This window comes from Anarhichas minor, unplaced genomic scaffold (genome assembly GCF_050575085.1).
Source record: "Anarhichas minor isolate MPS153535 unplaced genomic scaffold, ASM5057508v1 ptg000056l, whole genome shotgun sequence".
Lineage (NCBI taxonomy): Eukaryota > Metazoa > Chordata > Actinopteri > Perciformes > Anarhichadidae > Anarhichas > Anarhichas minor.
In genome coordinates, this window is record NW_027466502.1 from 1,380,001 (window position 1) to 1,407,848 (window position 27,848).

Genomic DNA, 27,848 nt, shown 5'->3' on the forward strand with positions numbered 1-27,848 from the left:
TGTCTACATGTTTCAGTATGAAAGGGAGTGGAGGACAGACAGACAACAGCCACAGAGACGCGCTGCTAATGTGTAAATGTTTTTATTTCAGTTTTCTTGTTGAACTGTGAATGTCAGTACTTCAGAGTGTAGTTTCAATACCTGACATTTGTAGTAATACTACAGTAATACTACAGTAATACTGCAATGCTACTGCGATCTGTCAGGTTCAATCTTCGTCTCTCCGTTCTGTTTATCATTTAGAGGTCGTTGAGACACTCTGGCAGCATGGACTACAGCCTGCAACACAGCAAACATTAAAACAGGCAACAAAGCAACTCAGCAACTATCAGGCATCAAAGTAAAGTTGTGTTCACACCTTGAAGCTCCTCTTCCTCTTCTGCACGTTCTGTTCGGGGTGACAAATAATGACGTAAACCTTTGGCATGTAGAGCATCCCGAGAGAGACGAACGCACTGAGAGACATGGAGACGGTCAGTGTGGCAGTCTGGATGAACATCTGTAGGCAAAAAGAGACATTTAGACCCAAGACCCAGAGAACCTCTTCAATAGCACAAGAACCACCTACAGGACCCAGAGGACCTCTTCAATGACAGAGGAACCACCAACATGACCCAGAGGACCTCTTCAATGACACAAGAACCACCTACAGGACCCAGAGGACCTCTTCAATGACACAAGAACCACCTACAGGGCCCAGAGGACCTCTTCAATGACACAAGAACCACCTACAGGGCCCAGAGGACCTCTTCAATGACACAAGAACCACTTACAGGGCCCAGAGAACCTCTTCAATGACATAATAACCATCTAGAGGACCACTTCAATAGCACAAGAACCAGCTACAGGACCCAGAGGACCTCTTCAATGACACAAGAACCACCTACAGGACCCAGAGGACCTCTTCAATGACACAATAACCACCAACAGGCCCCAGAGGACCTATTCAATGACATAATAACCACCAACAGGCCCCAGAGGACCTCTTCAATGACACAATAACCACCAACAGGCCCCAGAGGACCTATTCAATGACACAAGAACTACCTACAGGACCCGAAGGAACTCTTCAATAGTAAAATAACCGCCGACAGGACCCAGAGAAGCTTTTCAATGACACAAGAACCACCAACATGACACAGAGAACCTCTTCAATAGCAAAAGAACCACCTACAGGACCCAGAGGACCTCTTTATTGACACAATAACCACCAATATAACCCAGAAGACCTCTTCAATGACACAAGAACCACCAATATAACCCAGAAGACCTCTTCATTGACACAAGAACCACCTACAGGACCCAGAGGACCTATTCAATGACACAATAACCACCAACAGGCCCCAGAGGACCTCTTCAATGACACAATAACCACCAACAGGCCCCAGAGGACCTATTCAATGACACAAGAACTACCTACAGGACCCGAAGGACCTCTTCAATAGTAAAATAACTGCCGACAGGACCCAGAGGAGCTCTTCAATGACACAAGAACCACCAACATGACACAGAGAACCTCTTCAATAGCAAAAGAACCACCTACAGGACCCAGAGGACCTCTTTATTGACACAATAACCACCAACATAACCCAGAAGACCTCTTCAATGACACAAGAACCACCACTATAACCCAGAAGACCTCTTCATTGACACAAGAACCACCTACAGGACCCAGAGGACCTCTTCAATGACACAAGAACCACCTACAGGACCCAGAGAACCCAGAGAATTGTAATCGTTGCCCAGCACTAATATATACATATGTACACATTTCCAGAGTGGACTCTGTGTTGTGGTGGGTACCGGTCGTGTCGTCAAAAGGAATTAGTAGCTCGGAGATGTAGGCAGCAGGCTTAGTGATGGTGTGACTCATAAGTGACTAAAGGAAGCTCAAAATCAATCAGAACTTCAGGCTCAACCAGCTACAGGATGCTGACTGTCCAACCCCTGACTCTAACAACAGACACGAGTGTCATTATTAACAAGAACTTTCCTGCAAGTTACAGAGTACTGTAAAAATAATGTTGGCACACCTGGGCTCAATGCTCCAGTCACTATAAGCTGTCACCTTGGTCTTCTTGGAGATTCTTTGCTTTGTTCGCCTCATTTATCACTTTTCCCACCGAAACCGTATCTTCCACACATCCACTTACTGACACCGCTGACCTTCCTGACATCCACATTTTATCTGTTTTTGCAAATTAAGTTAGGTTTTAGTAAATAAATCCATTAATTTGAGACATTTTTGGAGCCTGTTACTTGCCGTGGCCCCTTGAACCGGTCATGGATCCTGGTTTTACCTGGTCCTGGTCTGGTTTGGGTCTTACCTTCTCCGTCGACTTGGCGGTACCAAAGAAGATCGGTACAAAGGCAAGCCAGATGATGCAGGTGGTGTACATGGTGAATCCAATCGGCTTTGCCTCGTTAAACGTCTCTGGAACACCACGACTCTTCACAGCGTACACCGTACACGTTACCTAGGAACAAGAATGACACAGGTTACCTAGCAACAAATATATACATATAATATATATGTTAACTGTCAAAGACCAATGTGAAATTAGAAGAGAGGTTCACGCAAATCAAAAGCATGAAAACAGATGAGCTGCTCGGTCTGAAATCAGTATGAGAGCTGCTCTTCAACACCAGATCATCAATCACAGATCAAAGGAGGATCAAAACTGGACACATATGTTACCATGAGTACGATACTGTAGCTGAGGCAACAGATGATTGACAGGTCAGACATGTCACATTTCAGGATGCCTTGGGCCAGATCAGGGTTCGGTGGGCGGAGCTCCTCGTAGTCGATGATGGTGTGAGGAGGGACGACGCCAAACCACACGAACACCCCGAGGACCTGAAACACAAAGACACACAAAGGTAAACCTGAATCATGTCACAAGCTGCTGAAACAGAAACAGGCAGCGGTTTGATACCCGTGTTCTCACCTGGACGGAGATGAGGATGAAGGTGATGATGAGCTGGGAGGTGGGGCTGATGAATTTGGGTGGGGTCACCGACCTCTTGCCCTGTTCGAAGATGCGGTAGATGCGGTTGGTTTTGGTCAACATGGCAGAGTAGGTGATGGCCATGCCGAGGCCCAGCAGGAGGCGGCGGAACGCACAAGCCACCACACCTGGCTCAGCGATCATCAGGAAGGTGATCAGGTAGATGAGGAAGATACCTGCAGAGAGGGAGACAGGTAGGGTCACCCTCAATGCTGAGTATCATTAGGACATTTTGATCATGGAGTAATTCTGGTTGGTCCTATATTAACTCTGCTGTAGTCAACTCCTACAGGACATAATGAAGCATTGAGACCCTTCAGAAATCTGATGTGTCACACAGGGAGTGATGCACTTGTTCATTAAAAATGAAAAGAAATAATAAAAAACCAATGTGTGAAGGAAGGAGGCGGGAGGCTGATTACTAATTCCATCAAAAACGAGCTTGCAGCCTGGTAGCTGCCCACTGATATTGAAGCCTAGATCACCTTCACCACCACACATGCCTCCAGGATCGGAGGAGAGACGGGGTTCTTAACCAGCCCCTGACAATCACCTCACCTCTCCTCTCCTCTGCACCTCAAGCATGGCCACACCTCTTTGGTCTCCACAACAACCCTAAGCCAATGCAACTGGGCCGGACCAGGCTCTCCCTGGTTCCTCCCCCAGTGGAGCGACAGCATTTTGTCTCATCCTGCCAAGTAAAAAGAAGGCCGTATCAGTAACCAGGAGGTTCTAGTGAGCAGAGCACTAGATCCACAATTATCCTCCTGTGCCTTGCTCCGCTCTTAGTTTCCATGACTTTGTACACATAATCCAGACATCAACCTGTCCTCAGGGACTATTTTATGCTGGAACTGACACTGCCATGCTGTGTGAATGTATCCTACTCATTGTAAATCATATCCCGTTTGGATTCCTGTTGTAGCACAAAGCTCACTGTGACATTACACTGTGTTTAACAGAGCAGTTCAGCGGCCCACAGTCCAGCACACAACTGACCCACAAACAGTAAATACTGATTAGACAACTGAGAATCCTCTGACGACTCTTAGTCTCCGGAAGGCTTCTTCTTTGTGGACAGACTCTCTGTACCTGCATTATGTACCAGGCCCTAATGACACCATTATCAAAAACAGACACCATCTTCCATCTCTTCAGCATTGTTTATCCTTATTTAACCAGAAAGGTTCCATTAACACATTAAAAAAAACATTAAACACAACAACAGAGACAAAACATACAGGAATAAGAGGCTAAAAGAGGCAAACAATGGCACTTCTTATAAGCAACAATATTGTTCAAAGTAGTTTTAAACATGTGAAGAGGAGGTTCCAGGTTAAGTATCTCTTAAACCTTGCAGCTCATTCTAATTTTGCAGGTGAAGAAAGGAATAGGTCATTAAACCAGCTATGTTTAGGTGATTGGGACCATCAGGAGGACTTGGGGGTTCCCAAACCTTTTAGGCCACGCACCCCCTTCTACATCCCGACCGGGTTCACGCACCCCTAATCCCCCACACGTTAAAAAAAAAAAAGCAACAGAGCCTATTTATACCCGCATAAAAATCGGACCAATGAGAGAACAGTTTGCTCGCGCGTGGCGTTTGTTTACAAGATAAAAAACACAAAAAACACAAAAAAATCTTCCTGCACCGTGCCTTCGAAAAGGTAACGGACGTACACCAGAAGATTGGCCAGATTGGCCACATGTGTAGACTCGTCTACTTGCAGAGAGTAAAACTCACTCTTCTTCACGCGACCAACTAATGTAGCCAGGATGTCTTCGGACAAAGCATCGATGCGGCGCGACACAGTGTTGTTGGACACCGGGATCACGTCCAACTGTTTTGCTTCTCTCTCTCCAATCATACATTCCACCATCTCTGTGGCAGCTGGCAAGCACACGTCTTCGGCGATTGTGTGAGGTAGCCCCTTTCTTGCTATTCTGTGACCAGATATGAAGCCCGTAGTGCGTTGTTTGTAGACCCAACACATGAATGAGACTGCAGTTGTTTTGGGCTGCAACTCCTCCAATTTCGATATAAAACATGTAAGGGGCTTTTGACTTGCACTGGCATGCTTGGTGTTCAGGTGGCGACGTAAATAAGAGGGCTTCAGACAGCTGTTAGCCAGAACCTCACTGCACACCACGCACTGTGGCTTTGGGCAATCTGCATTGCCAATCCAAGTGAAGCCCAGACCAGATCATTTTCATCATATTCCCTCTTTTTTCACCTTGACTCCGCGATGGGCCTATGCGCTCACGATTTGTCTGTGCTATCCCTTCCTCCTTTTCGGTCTCCTCCGTCTCATCTTTCTCTGACTCCTGCTCAATTTATTCTCCCGGTCTCTCCCCAACGCACCTCTCCGTTCCTCTCGTCTCCGATTCCTCTCTCTCTCTCTCTGTCCCTCTCCTCTTTTATGACTGATAGCTTCAGATGTCCCACCTGACAGTTTCCCCGATTTCAGCCAGTTTAGCATATTTGCATGAATGTTGCTGAATGAATGAAGTTAGCTGTTAGCTGACGTTAGCTGCACAAGCTAGGCTAGCTAGTGTGTACTAAAAGACTGGCAGCAGGAGCTGAAGTGCATTTATTTATTAAATTGTAAGTTTTTAATTTTAAATTGAAATCTTACAAAGGGAATTTTTATAATTCATCTTTTTATTTTGTGAAAAATCCCACTTAAATTTTTTAAAATTATATTTAATAATTATTACACCATTAGACCACCATTACATTTTTCCTCTCACGCACCCCTAGAGGCAGCTCGCGCAACCCCAGGGGTGCGCGCACCACACTTTGGGAATCCCTGATCTAGAGTGATAGTCAGGAGTCCATAAAGTGGATATGTACTTTGATAATTTACATATATAAACTATTTATATAAGTTACATTACCACCTGTCGTTGGTACCTGTCGGTGGTACCTGTCATTGGTACCTGTCGGTGGTACCTGTCAGTAGTACCTGTCGTTGATACCCGTCGGTAGTACCTGTCGTCGGTACCTGTCAGTGGTACCTGTCAGTAGTGGCTGTCGTCGGTACCTGTCAGTGGTACCTGTCAGTAGTACCTGTCGTTGGTACCTGTCGGTAGTACCTGTCGTCGGTACCTGTCGTCGGTACCTGTCGGTGGTACCTGTCAGTAGTACCTGTCGTTGGTACCTCTCGTTGGTACCTGTCATTGGTACCTGTCGGTGGTACCTATCATTGGTACCTGTCGGTGGTACCTGTCAGTAGTACCTGCCGTTGGTACCTGTCGTTGGTACCTGTCAGTAGTACGTAGCTGAGCTCCCTCCCTGATGCCCTGACAATCGGTGTGTCATTGAAGCGGATGAAGGTGATGACCACAGCACTCGTTGCTAGGATACCGAGCAGGGCAAGAGAGGTGGGCACTAGGGCCCAGGGGGAGTTCCACTCCAGTTTGATGATTGGAGTCGGACGACAGGTGGTTCTGTTTGGGGCGGGGCGCATGTTTGATGGGCAGGTCTCACAGGTAAACTCATCCAACTGGTACTGATACCCATCACAGAGCTGCAGACAGATCAGAGACAGTTATCTTATTACATATATATATATATATATATATATATATATATAGAGAGAGAGAGAGAGAGAGAGAGAGAGAGAGAGAGAGACAGAGGACACAGAAACAGGTCAGAGAGAGAGACAGGTCAGAGGTGCAGACGTCAGACTGTGGATGTGGTCCTCCATCAGCTACACTGTAGTGTGTTATGATAGATCACAGTCAGTATGAACAGGAGGAATCACAGATAAACTAAAGGAGTCCTGGTGGTCTAAGGTTTAAACCACAAGGTCTCTGGTTCATGTCCAGACTCAGACATTCGTCCCCTGGTTTTCTGTCCTCTGCCTACTGTTAGCTGATAATAAAGGTATACAATGAAACTAAGATTTGAACCTGATCCTCTGGAACTACAGTGCTTTTGATTAATGAGTGAACAGGAACATCTGTTTATAATTCATCACTATTCTAAGATCATATAAATATACTCATAAGTACTTTAGAATAAATGTCATGTGAATGAGTGGTGGTGGTTTTACCTCACAGTGCCAGCAGCATGGAACTCCTTTCACCATCTTCTTCCTCTCTCCTGGTTTACAGGGAAAACTACAGATGGAGTCTGGAACTGATTTATCTCCTCCTGACCACTGCATCTCATCCAACTGTACAGAGAAAGACAGGCACAGAGACAGACAGGCACAGAAACGGACAGGCACACAGACAGACAGGTAGACAGAGACCTAAAAACTAACAGATGCTGATTTAGTTTTTTTAGTGTTTGATCCAATCAGCTTCTTACATTGAGTTTCAGGTTATTGGTCCACTGGCCGATGACATGGTAACCAGGATGGCTGTGATTGGTCATCTGGAATTGGAATATGTCATAACGGCCGGGAGCATCTCCGTTCTCATTGAACAAGACACTGGTACCTGCACTTCCTGTAGAACACAAACAGAAAGGGACAGTCACATTCAGAGAGGAAGATAGCTACCTGTGGTTCTACCTGTGTTTCTACCTGTGGTTCTAGATGTGTTTCTACCTGTGATTCCAATTGTGTTTCTAACTTTGGTTCTACCTGTGGTTCTACCCGTGTTTCTACCTGTGTTTCTACCCGTGTTTCTACATGTGGTTCTACCCGTGTTTCTAGCCGTGTTTCTACATGTGTTTCTACATGTGTTTCTACCCGTGGTGCTACTCGTGTTTCTACCCGTGTTTCTACCCGTGTTTCTACCCGTGTTTCTACATGTGTTTCTACCTGTGTTTCTACCCGTGGTTCTACCCGTGTTTCCACATGTGGTTCTACCCGTGTTTCTACCCGTGTTTCTACCCGTGTTTTTTCATGTGTTTCTACCCGTGTTTCTATCTTGGTTTTGTCCTGTGTTTTGTGTCATTTGTTTTTACATCTGCAGTAGCTTTAATATGCTTGTTTATATATTATTATTTGTACAACTTGTTTTTATGAAGATGGATTTTTGTTTGGTTTTATATGTGATAGGAACCATTGTTACGTCCTATGTTGCGGTGGGGACATATTTAGTCGGTGCACTCACTCTGCAGTTAGTGTATCTATAGGTGTTGAGCTTCATTTTTACACAAAACAAATAATAGCCGTAGCGTCATGAGGAGGTTCAACTGTAGTAGGACAGCACTGAAGGCCCAGGTATAAAATACACACACACACACACACACACTAAGACATTGATTCCTCAGGGGAAACATGTAAAGTGCATTCACTTATTTTTAACGTTTTATCTCTCTTTCTGTGAATAAAGAAAAAGGTGCAGTAAAAATCGAACTGCTGCTGAGACCAGGACACGAACTAGACAGAGTCAATGAACCTGGTGTTGTGGGACCAGATGAAGCTGTCTCTGAACCTGGTGTTGTGGGTCCAGATGAAGCTGTCTCTGAACCTGGTGTTGTGGGTCCAGATGAAGCTGTCTCTGAACCTGGTGTTGTGGGACCAGATGAAGCTGTCTCTGAACCTGGTGTTGTGGGACCAGATGAAGCTGTCTCTGAACCTGGTGTTGTGGGACCAGATGAAGCTGTCTCTGAACCTGGTGTTGTGGGACTAGATGAAACTGTCTCTGAACCTGGTGTTGTGGGACCAGATGAAGCTGTCTCTGAACCTGGTGTTGTGGGACCAGATGAAGCTGCCTCTGAACCTGGTGGTGTGGGACCAGATGAAGTGGTGTCTGAACCTGGTCTTGTGGGACCAGATGAAGCTGTCCCTGAACCTGGTGTTGTGGGACTAGATGAAGCTGTCTCTGAACCTGGTGTTGTGGGACCAGATGAAGCTGCCTCTGAACCTGGTGGTGTGGGACCAGATGAAGTGGTGTCTGAACCTGGTGTTGTGGGACCAGATGAAGCTGTCCCTGAACCTGGTGTTGTGGGACCAGATGAAGCTGTCTCTGAACCTGGTGTTGTGGGACCAGATGAAGCTGTCTCTGAATCTGGTGTTGTGGGACCAGATGAAGCTGTCTCTAAACTGGTGTTGTGGGACTAGATGAAGTGGTGTCTGAACCTGGTCTTGTGGGACCAGATGAAGCTGTCTCTGAACCTGGTGTTGTGGGACCAGATGAAGCTGTCTCTGAACCTGGTGTTGTGGGACCAGATGAAGCTGCCTCTGAACCTGGTGGTGTGGGACCAGATGAAGTGGTGTCTGAACCTGGTCTTGTGGGACCAGATGAAGCTGTCCCTGAACCTGGTGTTGTGGGACCAGATGAAGCTGTCTCTGAACCTGGTGTTGTGGGACTAGATGAAGCTGTCTCTGAACCTGGTGTTGTGGGACCAGATGAAGCTGCCTCTGAACCTGGTCTTGTGGGACCAGATGAAGCTGTCTCTGAACCTGGTGTTGTGGGACTAGATGAAGTGGTGTCTGAACCTGGTCTTGTGGGACCAGATGAAGCTGTCTCTGAACCTGGTGTTGTGGGACCAGATGAAGCTGTCTCTGAACCTGGTGTTGTGGGACTAGATGAAGCTGTCTCTGAACCTGGTGTTGTGGGACCAGATGAAGCTGTCCCTGAACCTGGTGTTGTGGGACTAGATGAAGTGGTGTCTGAACCTGGTCTTGTGGGACCAGATGAAGCTGTCTCTGAACCTGGTGTTGTGGGACCAGATGAAGCTGTCTCTGAACCTGGTGTTGTGGGACTAGATGAAGCTGTCTCTGAACCTGGTGTTGTGGGACCAGATGAAGCTGCCTCTGAACCTGGTGGTGTGGGACCAGATGAAGTGGTGTCTGAACCTGGTCTTGTGGGACCAGATGAAGCTGTCCCTGAACCTGGTGTTGTGGGACCAGATGAAGCTGTCTCTGAACCTGGTGTTGTGGGACTAGATGAAGCTGTCTCTGAACCTGGTGTTGTGGGACCAGATGAAGCTGCCTCTGAACCTGGTCTTGTGGGACCAGATGAAGTGGTGTCTGAACCTGGTCTTGTGGGACCAGATGAAGCTGTCCCTGAACCTGGTGTTGTGGGACCAGATGAAGTGGTATCTGAACCTGGTCTTGTGGGACCAGATGAAGCTGTCCCTGAACCTGGTGTTGTGGGACCAGATGAAGTGGTGTCTGAACCTGGTGTTGTGGGACCAGATGAAGCTGTCCCTGAACCTGGTGTTGTGGGACCAGATGAAGCTGTCTCTGAACCTGGTGTTGTGGGACTAGATGAAGCTGTCTCTGAACCTGGTGTTGTGGGACCAGATGAAGCTGTCTCTGAACCTGGTGTTGTGGGACTAGATGAAGCTGTCTCTGAACCTGGTGTTGTGGGACCAGATGAAGCTGCCTCTGAACCTGGTCTTGTGGGACCAGATGAAGTGGTGTCTGAACCTGGTCTTGTGGGACCAGATGAAGCTGTCCCTGAACCTGGTGTTGTGGGACCAGATGAAGTGGTATCTGAACCTGGTCTTGTGGGACCAGATGAAGCTGTCCCTGAACCTGGTGTTGTGGGACCAGATGAAGTGGTGTCTGAACCTGGTGGTGTGGGACCAGATGAAGTGGTGTCTGAACCTGGTGGTGTGGGACCAGATTAAACTGTCCCTGAACCTTTTACCTCAGGGGTCAGCATCAGAGTCCCTGTTCAAGTTTATGTCTGATATCTTTGAACTAAATATGGAGAGAGAGAGAGAGAGACAGATAGTCAGACAGACAGGTTTCAAGGCGTGCAGCTGTGGCTGTTACAGATTACATCTTCTGTCTTCCAGCTGCTGCAGCTTCTCGTCCTTATAAAATATAGATTTGTTGTCGAACAGAATGAAGCTGCTGCAGTTTGTTGTGCTGCTCTGAAAATCTCTCTGAAGACAGTTTCTGTCTGTGATGGTGGATTTTAAACTGTCTGAAGACTCTCAGTCCTCCATATAGTGACTCAGTGTCCACATGTTGGAAAGAGAAGACAGATGTTTAAAAGAAAAGTGAAGGAGGACATTATGTCAAATTAGAATATTTACATTTTCCTCTAGAAAAGTGGTGAGATGCTGCATCTGCTGCTGCTTCTGAAGCCAAAGGTGTTGGTGATTCATGTCTGAAGATACTTGAATCATTTATTGAAGAGATGTGGTTGTGTTTTATTTATGGTGGAGCTGCTCATGCTTCAATATGTTGTGCATATGCTTTCATCTTATTAAAGTCAACAGGCCTTGTCTTCAAAAGTTACAGACAAACATTCGGTCACACCCAAAAACTGATTAATAAGTTTTGTTCAGGGTCACCTTAATAATGTACCATATATATTATACAGTATATATTATATATATATTGGTGAACATTAGATGAATTTAGATGAAATATTTGTAGAAAGAAATAAAAATAAGAAATGGCAGAATTATTTTATGGCCCTAATGGACATGGCTTCACTGTTTAGTCCTCTGGGTCAATCAGCCTGAGAAGTCTCCTTCATCACCGCCTTCCTTGTTTACAGACATAGACCTTGAGACCAGAACTTTGAACGTGACCCTCAGTCTCATGTCCCAAACGTCCCTGTGATGCAAATGAAGTTCCTCTCCCTCCAAACACAGCACCACCTGGTTCTCTAGCAGCTCTCTGAGTGTTGTTACCGTTGAAGTTGACGGCTCTGATGTAGTCCAGCAGCAACCGTCCCTCCACAGGGTCCATGTCGCTGCAGATTCCGGGGCTGCTGGGACACAGATCCAGGTGCATGCTGTGCAGAGCGTAAGCGACGGCGTAAACCGCATCAATCACAAACTGAACCTTCCCCTCCTGCTCGTAGGACGAGTCCTGACCGATCCTCTCCTCACCTGCAGGGACACACACATGTGGTCAAAGGAGGGTCTCACCACCAGAATCCAGTCTCACCACCAGACTCCGCCCACTCAGGTCTGCCTACCTGTACATTTCCTCCTCTCAGGGTCCAGTTTGATTCCAGGCCGGGTCAGTTTACACCTAAAGTCGTCCTCCCAGAACTCATTAAACCAAATGTTCCTGCGGTTGTTCTCCAGAGAACGAGACATGAAATACTGATCGAAGCCTGTACAGCACACACACATACACACGCACACACACACACAGTCAGGTTCAGTCTTTTTCAGTCCGTCATGTTTTTCTACGGGTATTTTTACCATCTATAGAAGCCCGTTTGGGCAGGATGGTCACAGCTCCCTCAGCCACGTCCTCCAGCTCTGTGATTGGTGAACTTTTTGCTCCCCAGCTGTCCGACCCCACAAACAGGAAGTGACCAGTCAGGTTAGCGTGCTTCGCCGCCTCAAGGACACGCCTACCAGGAAGAGAGGGGAGTCGTCAGAGTAGTCATGTGACTATAATGTGACTATAAAACCTGGTTTGGACTGAATGTGATGATTGTCAGTGTGTGTGTGTGTGTTGGTGGGTGGGTGGGTGGGGGGGGGGGGCTGTTTGTTTGGTTTTGTTGTTGTTTGTATGAACCAGTGTTGTCTGTGTTTGTACTTTATGTCGTCCTCGTTGGCGAAGATGATCACTCCTTTGGCGTTACTCGTCTCCATCAGACGTTTTATGATCTTATCAAACTCTCCGGCTGTCGCCTCACGAGGAATCTTCACCGACTGAGCGATACACACCCCACCTGACAGAGAGACAGACAGGTATATAGAGAGACAGACAGGTTTACTGTGAAACAGAGAGACAGACAGGTTTACTGTGAGTGTGTTATTTTGTGCCACGATGTAAAATTTTGAAATGGTTTGAAAACAAATTGTTAAACTTTGGCATAAAGACGTCTGTGATGAATTTAATATGTTTCGTCTTTGTTATCGTCAAAATAATTAATACATTATTGTCTTTTTACCCCAAAACAAGCTGTATGAGCTCAGGTCAATAAGACCTATAGAAAAATTGAAAATATAAGTTAAAAACATTTAATATTCACAAGAACTTAAACTGATAATAATAATAATAAACATGATCTTCTTTGATTTCTAATCAGCTATAATGGAGCAGGAACACAAAATGAATTAACATGAAACATTCTCTCAACAGGAGGATTACAACATTATCTGAAGAATAGTATCAGAACATGTGACGTTTTAACCCAAAAACATTTGATGATTCATTATCTGTGTGGATTCCTGTCGCAGGAATTCTGGGAAAAAAGTGAGTTATTCCAGAAACGTGATATTTTTTAAATCAAGAAAGAACCTTCATCATTTACAACATCTGGACTAGAAAACGCAGTCGGCAGAGGAAAGTAGAACAGAGTAGAAGCGTGATGTAGCCGCCTCTCTGGAGATCAGCATGAAGGGTTAGGAGTTAGGGTTATGGGTGAGGAGCGATCATCCCGGTCCCCAAGAAACCCTCCATCACAGGATTAAATGACTACAGGCCCGTCGCCCTGATGTCTGTGGTCATGAAATCCTTTGAGAAACTGGTGTTGACCCATTTGAAGGACATCACAGGACCCCTGCTGGACCCCCTGCAGTTTGCCTACCATGCAAACAGGTCGGTGGATGATGCAGTCAACATGGGACTGCACTACATGCTGCAACACCTCGACTCCCCAGGGACATATGCAAGGGTTCTGTTTGTGGACTTCAGCTCAGCGTTCAACACCATCATCCCAGCAATACTCCAACCCAAACTCTCCCAGCTCACTGTGCAGCCTCCACCTGTCAGTGGATCACTAACTTCCTGACTGACAGGACGCAGCAGGTGAGGCTGGGAAACACCACATCCAGTACTCGGACTATCAGCACTGGCGCCCCCCAGGGATGTGTGCTCTCCCCACTGCTCTTCTCCCTCTACACTAATGGCTGCACCTCAGAGGACCCAACGGTCAAACTCCTGAAGTTCTCAGACGACACAACGGTCATCGGCCTCATCAGGGACGGTGACAAGTCTGCGTACAGGCGGGAGGTTGAACAGCTGGTCCTCTGGTGTGGTCAGAACAACCTGGAGCTGAACAGGCTCAAAACTGTGGAGATGACAGTGGACTTCAGGAGGAGCCCCCCAACACTGCCCCCCCTCACCATACTCAACAACACGGTGTCTGCTGTGGAGACCTTCAAGTTTCTGGGATCCACAATCTCCCAGGACCTGAAGTGGGCCCCCAACATCGACACATCAGGAAAAAGGCACAGCAGAGGTTGTACTTCCTGCGACAGCTCAGGAAGTTCAACCTGCCTCAGGAGCTGCTGATCCTGTTCTACTCAGCCATCATCCAGTCTGTTCTCTGCTCCTCTATCACTGTGTGGTTTGGAAACAGGACAGGAACAGACTGCAACGGATTGTCAGGTCTGCAGAGAGGATCATTGGTTCCAGCCTGCCCTCCATCCTGGACTTGTTCACCTCCAGAGTCAGGAAACAGGCTGGAAAGATCACTGCAGACCCATCACACCCTGGACCCATCACAACTCCTCCCCTCTGGTAGGAGCTACAGAGCTCTGTACGCCAAAACCACCAGACACAGGAACAGCTTCTTTCCACTGGCCATCACTCTCATGAACAATAAATAAGTTATACTGCACTATTACCACCACTTACAATTCATGCCATTGTCTATAGGTTTATGTTCACGTGTATATATATATACACTTTTTCGCTCGGATATATATTTATACTTATATTGTATATATATTTTGCTGCCCTTTTTTATTCTTTATACATATATTTTCTTGTTTATTGTAAATTTGTGTTTGTACATTGAGAGCGGAGTGGAAACCCGAGACAAATTCCATGTATGCGTAAGAGGCTTTCAGGGCGATAAGCCACGCCCCCTCTCCGGCGTGTCCAGCGCGTCCAGCGAGTCCAGCGCGATTCACGAGAATGAACACAAATAGTCCCCGGCGAGACCTGCAGCGCGAATGACGCGAATATTTGAAATATTTGAAAATTTGGTGTGAACACGGCTTTAGGGTTAGGAGTTAGGAGTTAAGGTGACGTACCAGCCTCTCTGGAGATCTGCATGAAGGCGTCCACTCCGCTCTCTCCATAGTTCCCCTCCGATGCCAACGTGGACACGTAGTTCCAACCCAGAGCTCGGACGACGTCCAGCATGGCCTGAGCCTGGTACGAGTCCGGAGGAACCACCCGGGAGAAGAAGTCGTACCGGTTATTATCGCTGAGCTCCGGAGCCGTTGACGCATAGCTCACCTGAGGGATCTGGATCGACAATCAATAACCACTCATTTTAATTAATTATCATTGACACTGTTTCATTTTGCCAAAATGAGATAACACACAACCTGATGAATCACTTAAAGATTAAAAAAAATAAACGAGCAGATGAAAAAAATCTCTCTATTGATCAATAACTAGAGCCCATTCATCAATAACTAGAATATATTGATCAATAACTAGACTATATTGATCAATAACTAGAATATATTGATCAATAGCTAGAATATATTGATCAATAAATGAACTCCATTGATCAGTAACTAGACTCTATTGATCAATAACAGGAATATATTGATCAATAACTAGAGCCCATTGATCAATAACTAGAATATATTGATCAATAACTAGACTCCATTGATCAATAACTAGACTCTACTAATCAATAAGTAGGCTCTACTGATCAATAGACAGTATTGATCAATAGCTGGACTTAATCTCTTCTTCCCGATCAATCACACTTGTCCTACATGTTGTTCTCTCTCAGAAACCTGACATGTGGTTGATAATTACTAATCAATGCTAATCAATGAGGATCATTCATTGATGAGTATTGATTATTACTAATCAATGAGGATCATTGTGAATCAATAATCATTTTGTATTCTATGAAATATTGATCAATAACTAGACTCTATTGATCAATAACTAGACTCTATTGATCAATAACTAGACTCCATTGATCAATAACTAGACTCCATTGATCAATAACTAGACTCCATTGATCAATAACTAGAATATATTGATCAATAACTAGAGCCCATTGATCAATAACTAGAGCCCATTGATCAATAACTAGAGCCCATTGATCAATAACTAGAGCCCATTGATCAATAACTAGACTCCATTGATCAATAACTACACTCCATTGATCAATAACTAGAATATATTGATAAATAACTAGACTCTATTGATCAATAACTAGACTACATTGATCAATACCTAGACTCCATTGATCAATAACTAGAATATATTGATCAATAACTAGACTCTATTGATCAATAACTAGACTCCATTGATCAATAACTAGAATATATTTATCAATAACTCCATTGATCAATAACTAGACTCCATTGATCAATAACTAGACTCCATTGATCAATAACAATAATATGTTGATCAATAACTAGAGCCCATTGATCAATAACTAGACTACTTTGATCAATAACTAGAATATATTGATCAATAACTAGACTCCATTGATCAATACCTAGACTCCTTTGATCAATAACTACTCTATTGATCAATAACTAGACTCTATTGATCAATAACTAGACTCCTTTGATCAATAACTAGACTCTATTGATCAATAACTAGACTACATTGATCAATAACTAGACTCCATTGATCAATACCTAGACTCCATTGATCAATAACTAGAATATATTGATCAATAACTAGACTCTATTGATCAATAACTAGACTCCATTGATCAATAACAAGAATATATTGATCAATAACTAGAGCCCATTGATCAATAACTAGACTATATTGATCAATAACTAGATTACATTGACCAGTAACGGGCGACTGTGGCTCACTGGAGAGCAGGGTCATCCTTCAATCACAGGATCAACGGTTCGATGGCTCCGCTAGTTTTTGTCAATGTGCCCTTGAGCAAAACACTTAACCCCACAGTTGCTCCCGTGGAATGTTGTATGAATGTTAGTTCTCACTCTTAGGTCTTAGTTAGCTCCTCCCATCAGTGTGTGAACGGGTGAATGATGACATGTAGAGTTAAAGAGATTTGAGTAGTCAGAAGACTAGAAAAGAGATTTACAAGTACAGTCCATTTACCATCAATAACTAGACTCTATTGATCAATAACTAGACTCTACTGATCAATAACTACACTCTATTGATGAATAACTAGATCTACTGATCAATAACTAGACACAGACACTATTGATGAATAACTAGACTCTACTAATCAATAAGTAGGCTCTACTGATCAATAGACTATTGATCAATAACTAGACTCTACTGATCAATAACTATACTCTATTGATGAATAACTAGACTACTGATCAATAAGTAAGCTCTAGTGATGAATAGACTCTATTGATCAATAACTAGACTCTACTGATCAATAACTAGACACTATTGATCAAAAACTAGACTACTAATCAATAAGTAGGCTCTACTGATCAATAGACTATTGATCAATAACTACAGTCTACTGATCAATAACTACACTCTACTGATCAATAACTAGACACTATTGATGAATAACTAGACTCTACTAATCAATAAGTAGGCTCTACTGATCAATAGACTCTACTGATCAATAAGTAGACACTATTGATCAATAACTACACTCTACTGATCAATAAGTAGACACTATTGATCAATAAGTAGACACTATTGATCAATAACTACACAATACTGATCAATAACTACACTCTATTGATCAATAACTACACTCTATTGATCAATAACTACACTCTATTGATCAATAACTACACTCTACTGATCAATAACTACACTCTACTGATCAATAACTAGACTCTACTGATCAATAACTAGACCCTATTGATGAATAACTAGACTCTACTAATCAATAAGTAAGCTCTACTGATCAATAGACTGTATTGATCAATAGCTGGACTTAATCTCTTCTTCCCGATCAATCACACTTGTCCTACATGTTGTTCTCTCTCAGAAACCTGACATGTGGTTGATAATTACTAATCAATGCTAATCAATGAGGATCATTCATTGATTAGTATTGATTATTACTAATCAATGAGGATCATTGTAAATCAATAATCATTTTGTATTCTATGAAATATTGATCAATAACTAGAATATATTGATCAATAACTAGACTCTATTGATCAATAACTACACTCTACTGATCAATAACTACACTCTACTGATCAATAACTACACTCTACTGATCAATAACTACACTCTATTGATCAATAACTACACTCTATTGATCAATAACTAGACTCTACTGATCAATAACTACACTATATTGATCAATAACTACACTATATTGATCAATAACTACACTCTACTGATCAATAACTACACTCTATTGATCAATAACTACACTCTATCGATCAATAACTAGACTCTATTGATGAATAACTAGACTCTATTGATCAATAACTAGACTCTACTGATCAATAACTAGACTCTACTGATCAATAACTAGACTCTACTGATCAATAACTAGACTCTACTGATCAATAACTACACTATTGATCAATAACTAGACTCTACTGATCAATAACTAGACTCTATTGATGAATAACTAGACTCTACTAATCAATAAGTAGGCTCTACTGATCAATAGACTGTATTGATCAATAGCTGGACTTAATCTCTTCTTCCCGATCAATCACACTTGTCCTACATGTTGTTCTCTCTCAGAAACCTGACATGTGGTTGATAATTACTAATCAATGAGGATCATTGTGGATCAATAATCATTTTGTATTCTATGAAAAAGTAAACAAAGCTTTGAATTTAATTTAACGTCATAAATTATGAAGAAAGAAACAGTTGCATCTTTGTCAGGATTAAACTTCGGAGGTTCAACATGCGTACGGGGATCGAACCGACAACCTGCTGCATGTTGATAGATGTATAACAATAATAATAATATATAATAATGATATAGATTATTAACAAACTGGAGAGCATTTTAATTTATGGAATCAGTTCAACTAAATGTTTTGAATGTTTGATAAAATGTTGTGTGACGACCCTCCTCCTCCCATACACTAGGTGTCCCTGTTGTGTGTGTGATGATCTGTTACAGGTGCTGATTGGAGGCTCGTCAGCTGGATGAGCCTCACCTGAGCCGTTGTGGTTTTACCTTCAAAGCCCTCTTCATTCAGCAGCCCGGGACTGGAAGGAAGAGCCTTGTTGTCACTGGTGTAACACTGTTGCTTCGGTTATTGTTTGAGTGCTGTTGTATCGGTTTACTTATGTTTGTCTTTTAGCAGCCAGCTCGTTGTCTCCCTGTTTCTGTCTCAGTCTCTGAGCCGGGCTGTGACAGTTTCATAAAATGTTTCATAAAATGTTTTTGAATGTACAATAAAATGTAAAATCAAATATTTTGAGAGGTTCAGGATGTGACACTTGTTTGTTGTTTATATATATATATGTGGTCATGTGATGATGATTAACTTCATTATTCAAGAAACAAATGTATTATTATTATTATTATTATTATTATATATTCATAGAAACAGGAGGTTCATTTCAAACATGTAAGATTTATTTATTTTGTTTATTGAGAATTTGCTTTATATGTTTACTGTTCTTTTTATTTGTTCTATTGTATTTTATTATTAACTGTTATTTATCTTGTCATTAATTATTTCCATTTTTAACCCTTCAACCCATCAGTTTGCTTGATGTGCGTCCGTGACTACAGTATGATTAGCATAAATATAGATACACTCCGTGTCCAGTTTATTAGGTACAGCTGCAGTCTATTATCATTATTATTATCATCATCAGACTTTCAGCTGGGCACAGAGATGTTTCTCTCTTTAATCAAAGATCAAATCACAGATCGATTGTCAATCAATCATGTTGATCAAGTTTCACTTTTAAATAAAGTGAGTCAGAGCTCAGTGACAAATTAACACATGGACGCCAGTGGTCAAACTGGAGACACTGGTGGACCTGAACACACACACACACACACACACACACACACACACACACACACACACACACACACACACACACACACACACACACACACACACACACACACACACACAGGATTAGTGTTGCGTAACAGCTGCTGAATGTGTGTCAGAGCTCCAATAAATTGAAGAACAATCACATTACCACACAACACTGTGTGTGTGTGTGTGTGTGTGTGTGCAGATTAATGAAGGACTTTACATTAACGAGCTCCTAAAAGCAGACCTCGTTATGACAGTCATCTTCATCATCGTCATCATCAGAGAGACGCTTCAGTGGAGCGAATATGAACATCAGCTGGATGAGTTCAGGTCACATCTAAGCTCTCTGGTTGATGGGTTTGTCTCTCTTTTTTCTTTCTTCACACACATTTATTTATCTCTCTTCAAGTGAACATTTTGACTGTGAATGTTTTCAGGAGCTGATTATGTTCTGTAATTATAAAAAACATGTCATCACAGTGATTGAACTCTGAGCTGTCATGAGATGATTCCTTCATATATACTATAGACCAAAGACTAATATTAAACCTGACTCCACTAAACCAAAGACTAATATTCAAACTGACTCCACTAAACCAAAGACTAATATTAAACCTGACTCCACTAAACCAAAGACTAATATTCAAACTGACTCCACTAAACCAAAGACTAATATTAAACCTGACTCCACTAAACCAAAGACTAATATTAAACCTGACTCCACTAAACCAAAGACTAATATTAAACCTGACTCCACTAAACCAAAGACTAATATTCAAACTGACTCCACTAAACCAAAGACTAATATTAAACCTGACTCCACTAAACCAAAGACTAATATTCAAACTGACTCCACTAAACCAAAGACTAATATTAAACCTGACTCCACTAAACCAAAGACTAATATTAAACCTGACTCCACTAAACCAAAGACTAATATTCAAACTGACTCCACTAAACCAAAGACTAATATTAAACCTGACTCCACTAAACCAAAGACTAATATTCAAACTGACTCCACTAAACCAAAGACTAATATTAAACCTGACTCCACTGAACCAAAGACTAATATTAAACCTGACTCCACTAAACCAAAGACTAATATTAAACCTGACTCCACTAAACCAAAGACTAATATTAAACCTGACTCCACTAAACCAAAGACTAATATTCAAACTGACTCCACTAAACCAAAGACTAATATTCAAACTGACTCCACTAAACCAAAGACTAATATTAAACCTGACTCCACTAAATCAAAGACTAATATTAAACCTGACTCCACTAAACCAAAGACTAATATTAAACCTGACTCCACTAAACCAAAGACTAATATTCAAACTGACTCCACTAAACCAAAGACTAATATTAAACCTGACTCCACTAAACCAAAGACTAATATTCAAACTGACTCCACTAAACCAAAGACTAATATTAAACCTGACTCCACTAAACCAAAGACTAATATTAAACCTGACTCCACTAAACCAAAGACTAATATTCAAACTGACTCCACTAAACCAAAGACTAATATTAAACCTGACTCCACTAAACCAAAGACTAATATTAAACCTGACTCCACTAAACCAAAGACTAATATTCAAACTGACTCCACTAAACCAAAGACTAATATTAAACCTGACTCCACTAAACCAAAGACTAATATTCAAACTGACTCCACTAAACCAAAGACTAATATTAAACCTGACTCCACTGAACCAAAGACTAATATTAAACCTGACTCCACTAAACCAAAGACTAATATTAAACCTGACTCCACTAAACCAAAGACTAATATTAAACCTGACTCCACTAAACCAAAGACTAATATTCAAACTGACTCCACTAAACCAAAGACTAATATTCAAACTGACTCCACTAAACCAAAGACTAATATTAAACCTGACTCCACTAAATCAAAGACTAATATTAAACCTGACTCCACTAAACCAAAGACTAATATTAAACCTGACTCCACAAAACTTGTTCAGGTTTATAGTTAGGGCTGGTTCAGGTTTATAGTTAGGGCTGGTTCAGGTTTATAGTTAGGGCTGGTTCAGGTTTATAGTTAGGGCTGGCTCAGGTTTATAGTTAGGGCTGGCTCAGGTTTATAGTTAGGACTGGCTCACCAACTTTGCTTCTTCCCCTTCTTTGTGCTTTCTCTCCTTTTTGTGCTTTCTCATTTTATCTGGACCGTGGTCCTGCCTGACATGCACTGCTACAATTATTATTATTCTTATTTGGGGTGACCGTGTCTCACTGGGTTAAGAGGGTTGTCTGGCAACCGGAAGGTCAACGGTTCGATCCTCGACTGGGACGTGTCACGTGTCGAAGTGACAGAGCAATACACTGAACCCCAGGCTCCCCGGGCGCCTGTCATTGGAGCCCACTGCTCCCTATATACAGGGATGGGTGAAATGCAGAGACAAATTTCCCCCTTAAAGGGATCAATATAGTATAATAAATTAAAAATTTTAAAAATGATTCGTTACATTTCTATTACTAATACTTTTACTGCTTTAATTATCATTATTATTCTATTATATTCGCTGCTGCTGTTATTAATAGCAGAGATCATTTTTCTATTATTATTCTATTAGTGTTATTAGTATCTATTGCTATTTCTTGGTCATTATATGAATCATTTATGTAATATGCATTAACTGTGTTGTAATTCTAATATACTTTTCATTTTGTAAACATGACATCTATTGTACTTTTGTCCATGCTGGAGGGGGATCCCTCTGTTAATCTCTCTGAGCTTTCTTCTTCTTTTTTTCCTGTTAAAGGGTTTTTACTTTTCCAATGTGAGTGTCAGAGGACAGAGGATGTCGTACGCTGTACAGATTGAAAAGCCTTGTGAGGCATTTTGACGAATTGCACTTGTTGCACATTTTGACATATTGTATATGGTGACATGTTGCACTGATGACACATTGCACATGATGCACTTTGTGATATACAGACATACATACATGTCAACACATGTTCCAGTTCAGCTCATCCAGTGATCAGATCTCCTTTAAAAACTATATGGCACCATCTCTTTTGTTAGACTCTAATGCTGTTTAAAGCTCTACACTGAGTTATTTTGGACTTTTGATGATTGGCTTGCTGGAGATTTTATGTTCCACATCAACCCATTTTTATATCACCACAGATCAATGGATTGATTGATGGACTGAACCTTGGAACAATGAATCAGTGACCAGGATTCTGGTAATGACCACAGTAATCATTTGCACCGCCAAAGATAAGATGTGTCCACCATTTAAATCCTGTATATAACATATATGTATCTTGTATATTAACAGATGTATTATATATATATGTATCCTGTATATTACATATATCTATCCTCTATATTACATGTATGTATCCTATATATTAACAAATGTATTACATATATGTATCCTGTATATTACATATATGTGTCCTGTATATTAACATATGTATTACATATATGTACCCTGTATATTACATATATGTATCCTGTATATTAAGAGATGTATTACATATATGTATCCTATATATTAACAGATGTATTAGATATATGTATCCTGTATATTAAGAGATGTATTACATATATGTATCCTATATATTAACAGATGTATTACATATATGTATCCTGTATATTACATATATGTGTCATATATATTAACAGATGTATTACATATATGTATCTTGTATATTACATATATGTGTCCTGTATATTAACAGATGTATTACATATATGTATCCTGTATATTACATATATGTATCCTATATATTAACAGATGTATTACATATATGTGTCCTGTGTATTACATATATGTGTCCTGTACATTGACAGATATTATTTACCTCAAACAATCTCAAGATGTTGGCCACCATTATGGACACGGAGCTGGCTGAAGCTCCAATAACTCCCACCACCCGCTCTGGTTTGCGAATGATGGGCGGCTCTCCGTTGGAGCAGCGGATGTCTGACGTGTCTTTCTGGATCAGAGCCTGGACGAAGGTGAGCGACTGCTCCAGGGCGTAGGTGTCTCTGGAGCAGGTGTCAAGGATCCTGACCCCCAGTGTGATGTTGGGCAGCAGCTCCTGGTCTCTGTTGATCTGGTCCAGAGCGTACAACATGGCCTCCATACGGTGGATCCCCTTCTCCTTCTTCAGCTCTCCACAGGGCAGACCGTGGGGGCCACGGGAGTGTATGGGGAAAAGCCCCCCCAAGGTGATGTCACCTGGGATCTTTATGGAGTGGGGGTGGAAGTGCTGGTGGGAGGAGCTCACCTGTACCACCTGTCCACCAATCCACAGCCAGAAACACTGACACAGTGTCCATTTAATCCAGATCAATATATGATGATGATGGTGATGATGATGATGATGATGACGACGACATCGATGGAAGGGAGAGGAGTGAGGGGTTGGGCCTGATGATGTCATACTGAGGTGAAGTTCATGTGAGAATGTTCATCCTGCTGTGGACACCTGAGGATAAATCAATCAATCAATCAACCAATCAAGCAGGCAGGCAATCAATTATCAATGAAAAATGTGGTTTGCGCTCTTCATTCAATTTCTGTTCACTCTACAGAAACTTTCTGCTCACTTTGCTCACTCTTCAGAAACTCTTCAGGAATTCCCTGCTCACTCTTTACAAACCCTTTACTCACTCTTCACAAACCCTTTACTCACTCTTCAGAAACTCTTTACTCACTCTTCAGAAACCCTTTACTCACTCTTCAGAAACTCTTTACTCACTCTTTACAAACTCTTTACTCACTCTTCAGAAACCCTTTACTCAATCTTTACAAACCCTTTACTCACTCTTCAGAAACTCTTTACTCACTCTTCAGAAACTCTTTACTCACTCTTCAGAAACTCTTTACTCACTTTACAAACTCTTTACTCACTCTTCAGAAACTCTTTACTCACTCTTCAGAAACTCTTTATTCACTCTTCAGAAACCCTTTACTCACTCTTCAGAAACCCTTTACTCACTCTTTACAAACCCTTTACAAACCCTTTACTCACTCTTCAGAAACTCTTTACTCACTCTTTACAAACCCTTTACTCACTCTTCAGAAACTCTTTACTCACTCTTCAGAAACTCTTTACTCACTCTTCAGAAACTCTTTACTCACTCTTCAGAAACTCTTTATTCACTCTTTACAAACCCTTTACTCACTCTTCAGAAACTCTTTACTCACTGTTCAGAAACCCTTTACTCACTCTTCAGAAACCCTTTACTCACTCTTTACAAACCCTTTACTCACTCTTTACAAACCCTTTACTCACTCTTTACAAACCCTTTACTCACTCTTCAGAACCCCTTTACTCACTCTTTACAAACCCTTTACTCACTCTTCAGAAACCCTTTACTCACTCTTTACAAACCCTTTACTCACTCTTTACAAACCCTTTACTCACTCTTCAGAAACCCTTTACTCACTCTTTACAAACCCTTTACTCACTCTTCAGAAACCCTTTACTCACTCTTTACAAACCCTTTACTCACTCTTCAGAAACTTTACTCACTCTTCAGAAATTAGTTTGAAATCTTCTTCTGTATACATTATAAATATTATTCTAGATTGTATAATTGCATATCTGTTTAATTTGTATTATATTTAATTCATTTGTATTTGTCTTATAATGGTTCAGTCCACCTCAATGACCATCAGGTCAAATGAGGTCTTAGACTTGAAGTCTGTATTTGTTCACTATTTGTTTTTTATTTGAGAACTTTGGGAAATGTAGTTGTTGGATTGAGGTTCTTAGTTCAACGGCAAATGGATTTTGAAAATATTCTGTGTTATTTGTAAATATTAAGTGATGGAGGTGATTTAAATACACGGTTTTTAAAATAGTCTGAAAAGTGAGGTTGAGAGAACACAGAATTAGTTTCCTTGCATTCAAAATAAGAGTGAACATGAAGTGTAGAGCCACAAGTTTAGGCAAATCAAAATTAACCAGAATTTGAATGTTACACATATGAATATTGATATGAATATGTATTAAAAACACACAGGCTTCCTGCTTACTTTTATTAAAATAATATGCAATAGTAAGTTGAGTGAATCCTAAATAGTGGATCAGCATTTGGAGCGTTTTATTTTACATCTGAAATGAGAACAAATTCTATTTGTAAAAACACGAAGAGAGAAACGTGACAAACATGAAACAGCAATAACATAATGAATTATACTGTAAAGTCTCAGATGTTTACAGTAAGTCTGACTCATCATTTTAATTATTGATTATTATCTCGATTCATAATTTTGATCCGAGTGTCTTTGAATGTTTTCCTTTTCCTGTGATATGAAACTCTTAATGATCACGTGATCATGAGCGACACGTCACACAGAGGATTTACGAGGAATGATTTCAATGATTAATAAAAACAGATCTAATAATAATTAATTTTCTGTTGATCTAACAATCAATTCATTGACTGATTAAAGCTATAAATAAACACAGTTTGTTTGTATTATGTTTAAAAGGTTTTCATTCAATATGTAATTACTAATTTACCTTCAATTTGATTTTGATTGGTGAGTGAAATCACTGGTTTTACTCACTGGTTCAGCTCAGATTCACTCTCTAATCCGCTTTAATTGCCTGATTTTAATCTCCTGGTTCGATTCGTTTCCAAGAGAATCAGAGCGGAATTTACCGGATCCTGGTCTGATCTCAGTCCGGAACACCAACTCCTCTCTGGCTGTAGGTCTGCTCCGGTAAACCGTCAGGTGAGGAGCTCCGGTTCAGTTCCTGCTGATCCTCGAGTCAGTGGAGGACTGAAGACCTGCAGGTCTGTGTGTGTGTCTGTCTGTGTGTCTAATTAAAACATGCACGTGTGTGTGTGTGTGTGTGTTCTCACTTCTCAGCTGGTCATCAGTCTACATTTAGCTGACAGTGACCTCTGCTGGTTAATGTGAGTCATAACTGTCTCTGTTTGATGTTCACTTTTATCTCACACACACACACACTCAGAGACTCTCTCACACACGCTCACACACACTCATACACACACACGCTCACACACACACACTCACATACACACGCTCACACACACTCACTCACACACACACACTCACTCGCACGCTCACACACACACACTCACACACACGCTCACACACACACACGCTAACACACGCTAACACTCTCACACACACACACGCTCACACACGCTCATACACACGCCAACACACTCTCACACACACGCTAACACTCTCTAACACTCTCTCACACTCACACACACAAACACTCACACGCTCACACACACACACACACACACACTCACACACTCACTCACACACACTCACACACACACAAGCTATATATATATATATATATATACATATATATATATATATATATATACATATATATATATATATATACATATATACATATATATACATATACATATACATATATATATACATATATACATATATGTATATATATACATATATACATATATATATATACATATATATACATATATATATATACATATATATATATATACATATACATATATACATATATATATATACATATATATATATATACATATATATATATATATATATATATATATATATATACATATATATATACATATATATATATATACATATATATATATATACATATATATATATATATATATATATATATATATATATATATATATATATATATATATATATATATACATATATATATATATACACATACATACATATAAAGACTAGTGCTGGGCAACGATTAAAATATTTAATTGCGATTAATCGCATCGATTTTTTGCGATTAATCGTGATTAATCTCATTGTTATGGCAAAGTTCAATAATGAATTAAAAAGTAGTGTATTGCGCACTTTTATTTTAAAAGTACTGCTATATGAACAAAAGGTCAATACCATTTGGTTTAAACACTTTAAACACATCAGGTGCTTTTTAACAGCAGTATTCTCTTTACACAGTAGAGATCATATTTCTTATATTATATCATTCTTATATCATATGCATATTTTCCCTTTAACTCACGAGATGCAGCATGTTTTATACTTAATGTGAATATA

General features: G+C 41.1%; 1 protein-coding gene across 5 annotated transcripts; it reads right to left on the bottom strand.

Moving 5' to 3' along the window:
• Positions 1–66: 66 nt before the first annotated feature.
• On the bottom strand, positions 67–27,086 carry grm6a (glutamate receptor, metabotropic 6a). 5 transcript variants are annotated; one of them, XM_076076337.1, is made up of 16 exons: positions 26,293–27,086; positions 25,803–25,881; positions 23,617–24,246; positions 14,887–15,103; positions 12,437–12,572; positions 12,094–12,248; positions 11,862–12,002; positions 11,572–11,772; positions 7,330–7,469; positions 7,070–7,192; positions 6,277–6,541; positions 2,952–3,187; positions 2,699–2,860; positions 2,328–2,477; positions 359–499; positions 67–279 (listed from the first exon to the last, which is right to left on the bottom strand). In XM_076076337.1, the coding sequence occupies exons 3-16, from the start codon at positions 24,199–24,201 to the stop codon at positions 190–192; spliced, it is 2,742 nt and encodes a 913-aa protein (XP_075932452.1). In that variant the 5' UTR covers positions 24,202–24,246; positions 25,803–25,881; positions 26,293–27,086; the 3' UTR covers positions 67–189. The 5 variants fall into 5 exon arrangements, with proteins under 5 accessions (XP_075932452.1, XP_075932453.1, XP_075932451.1 ...); XM_076076338.1 differs by lacking the exon at positions 25,803–25,881 and having other exon boundaries at positions 26,340–27,086; XM_076076336.1 differs by having other exon boundaries at positions 25,803–27,086.
• Positions 27,087–27,848: the final 762 nt, after the last annotated feature.

Excerpts from the sequence above, each read along its gene's own strand:
- grm6a (XM_076076338.1), bottom strand. The coding sequence starts at position 24,201 with ATGACATCATCAGGCCCAACCCCTCACTCCTCTCCCTTCCATCGATGT. Across the intron at positions 11,773-11,861 it reads TGAGAGGAGGAAATGTACAG|GTGAGGAGAGGATCGGTCAG; the intron begins GTAGGCAGACCT and ends GTGTCCCTGCAG. Across the intron at positions 7,470-11,571 it reads CAGAGCCGTCAACTTCAACG|GAAGTGCAGGTACCAGTGTC; the intron begins GTAACAACACTC and ends TGTGTTCTACAG.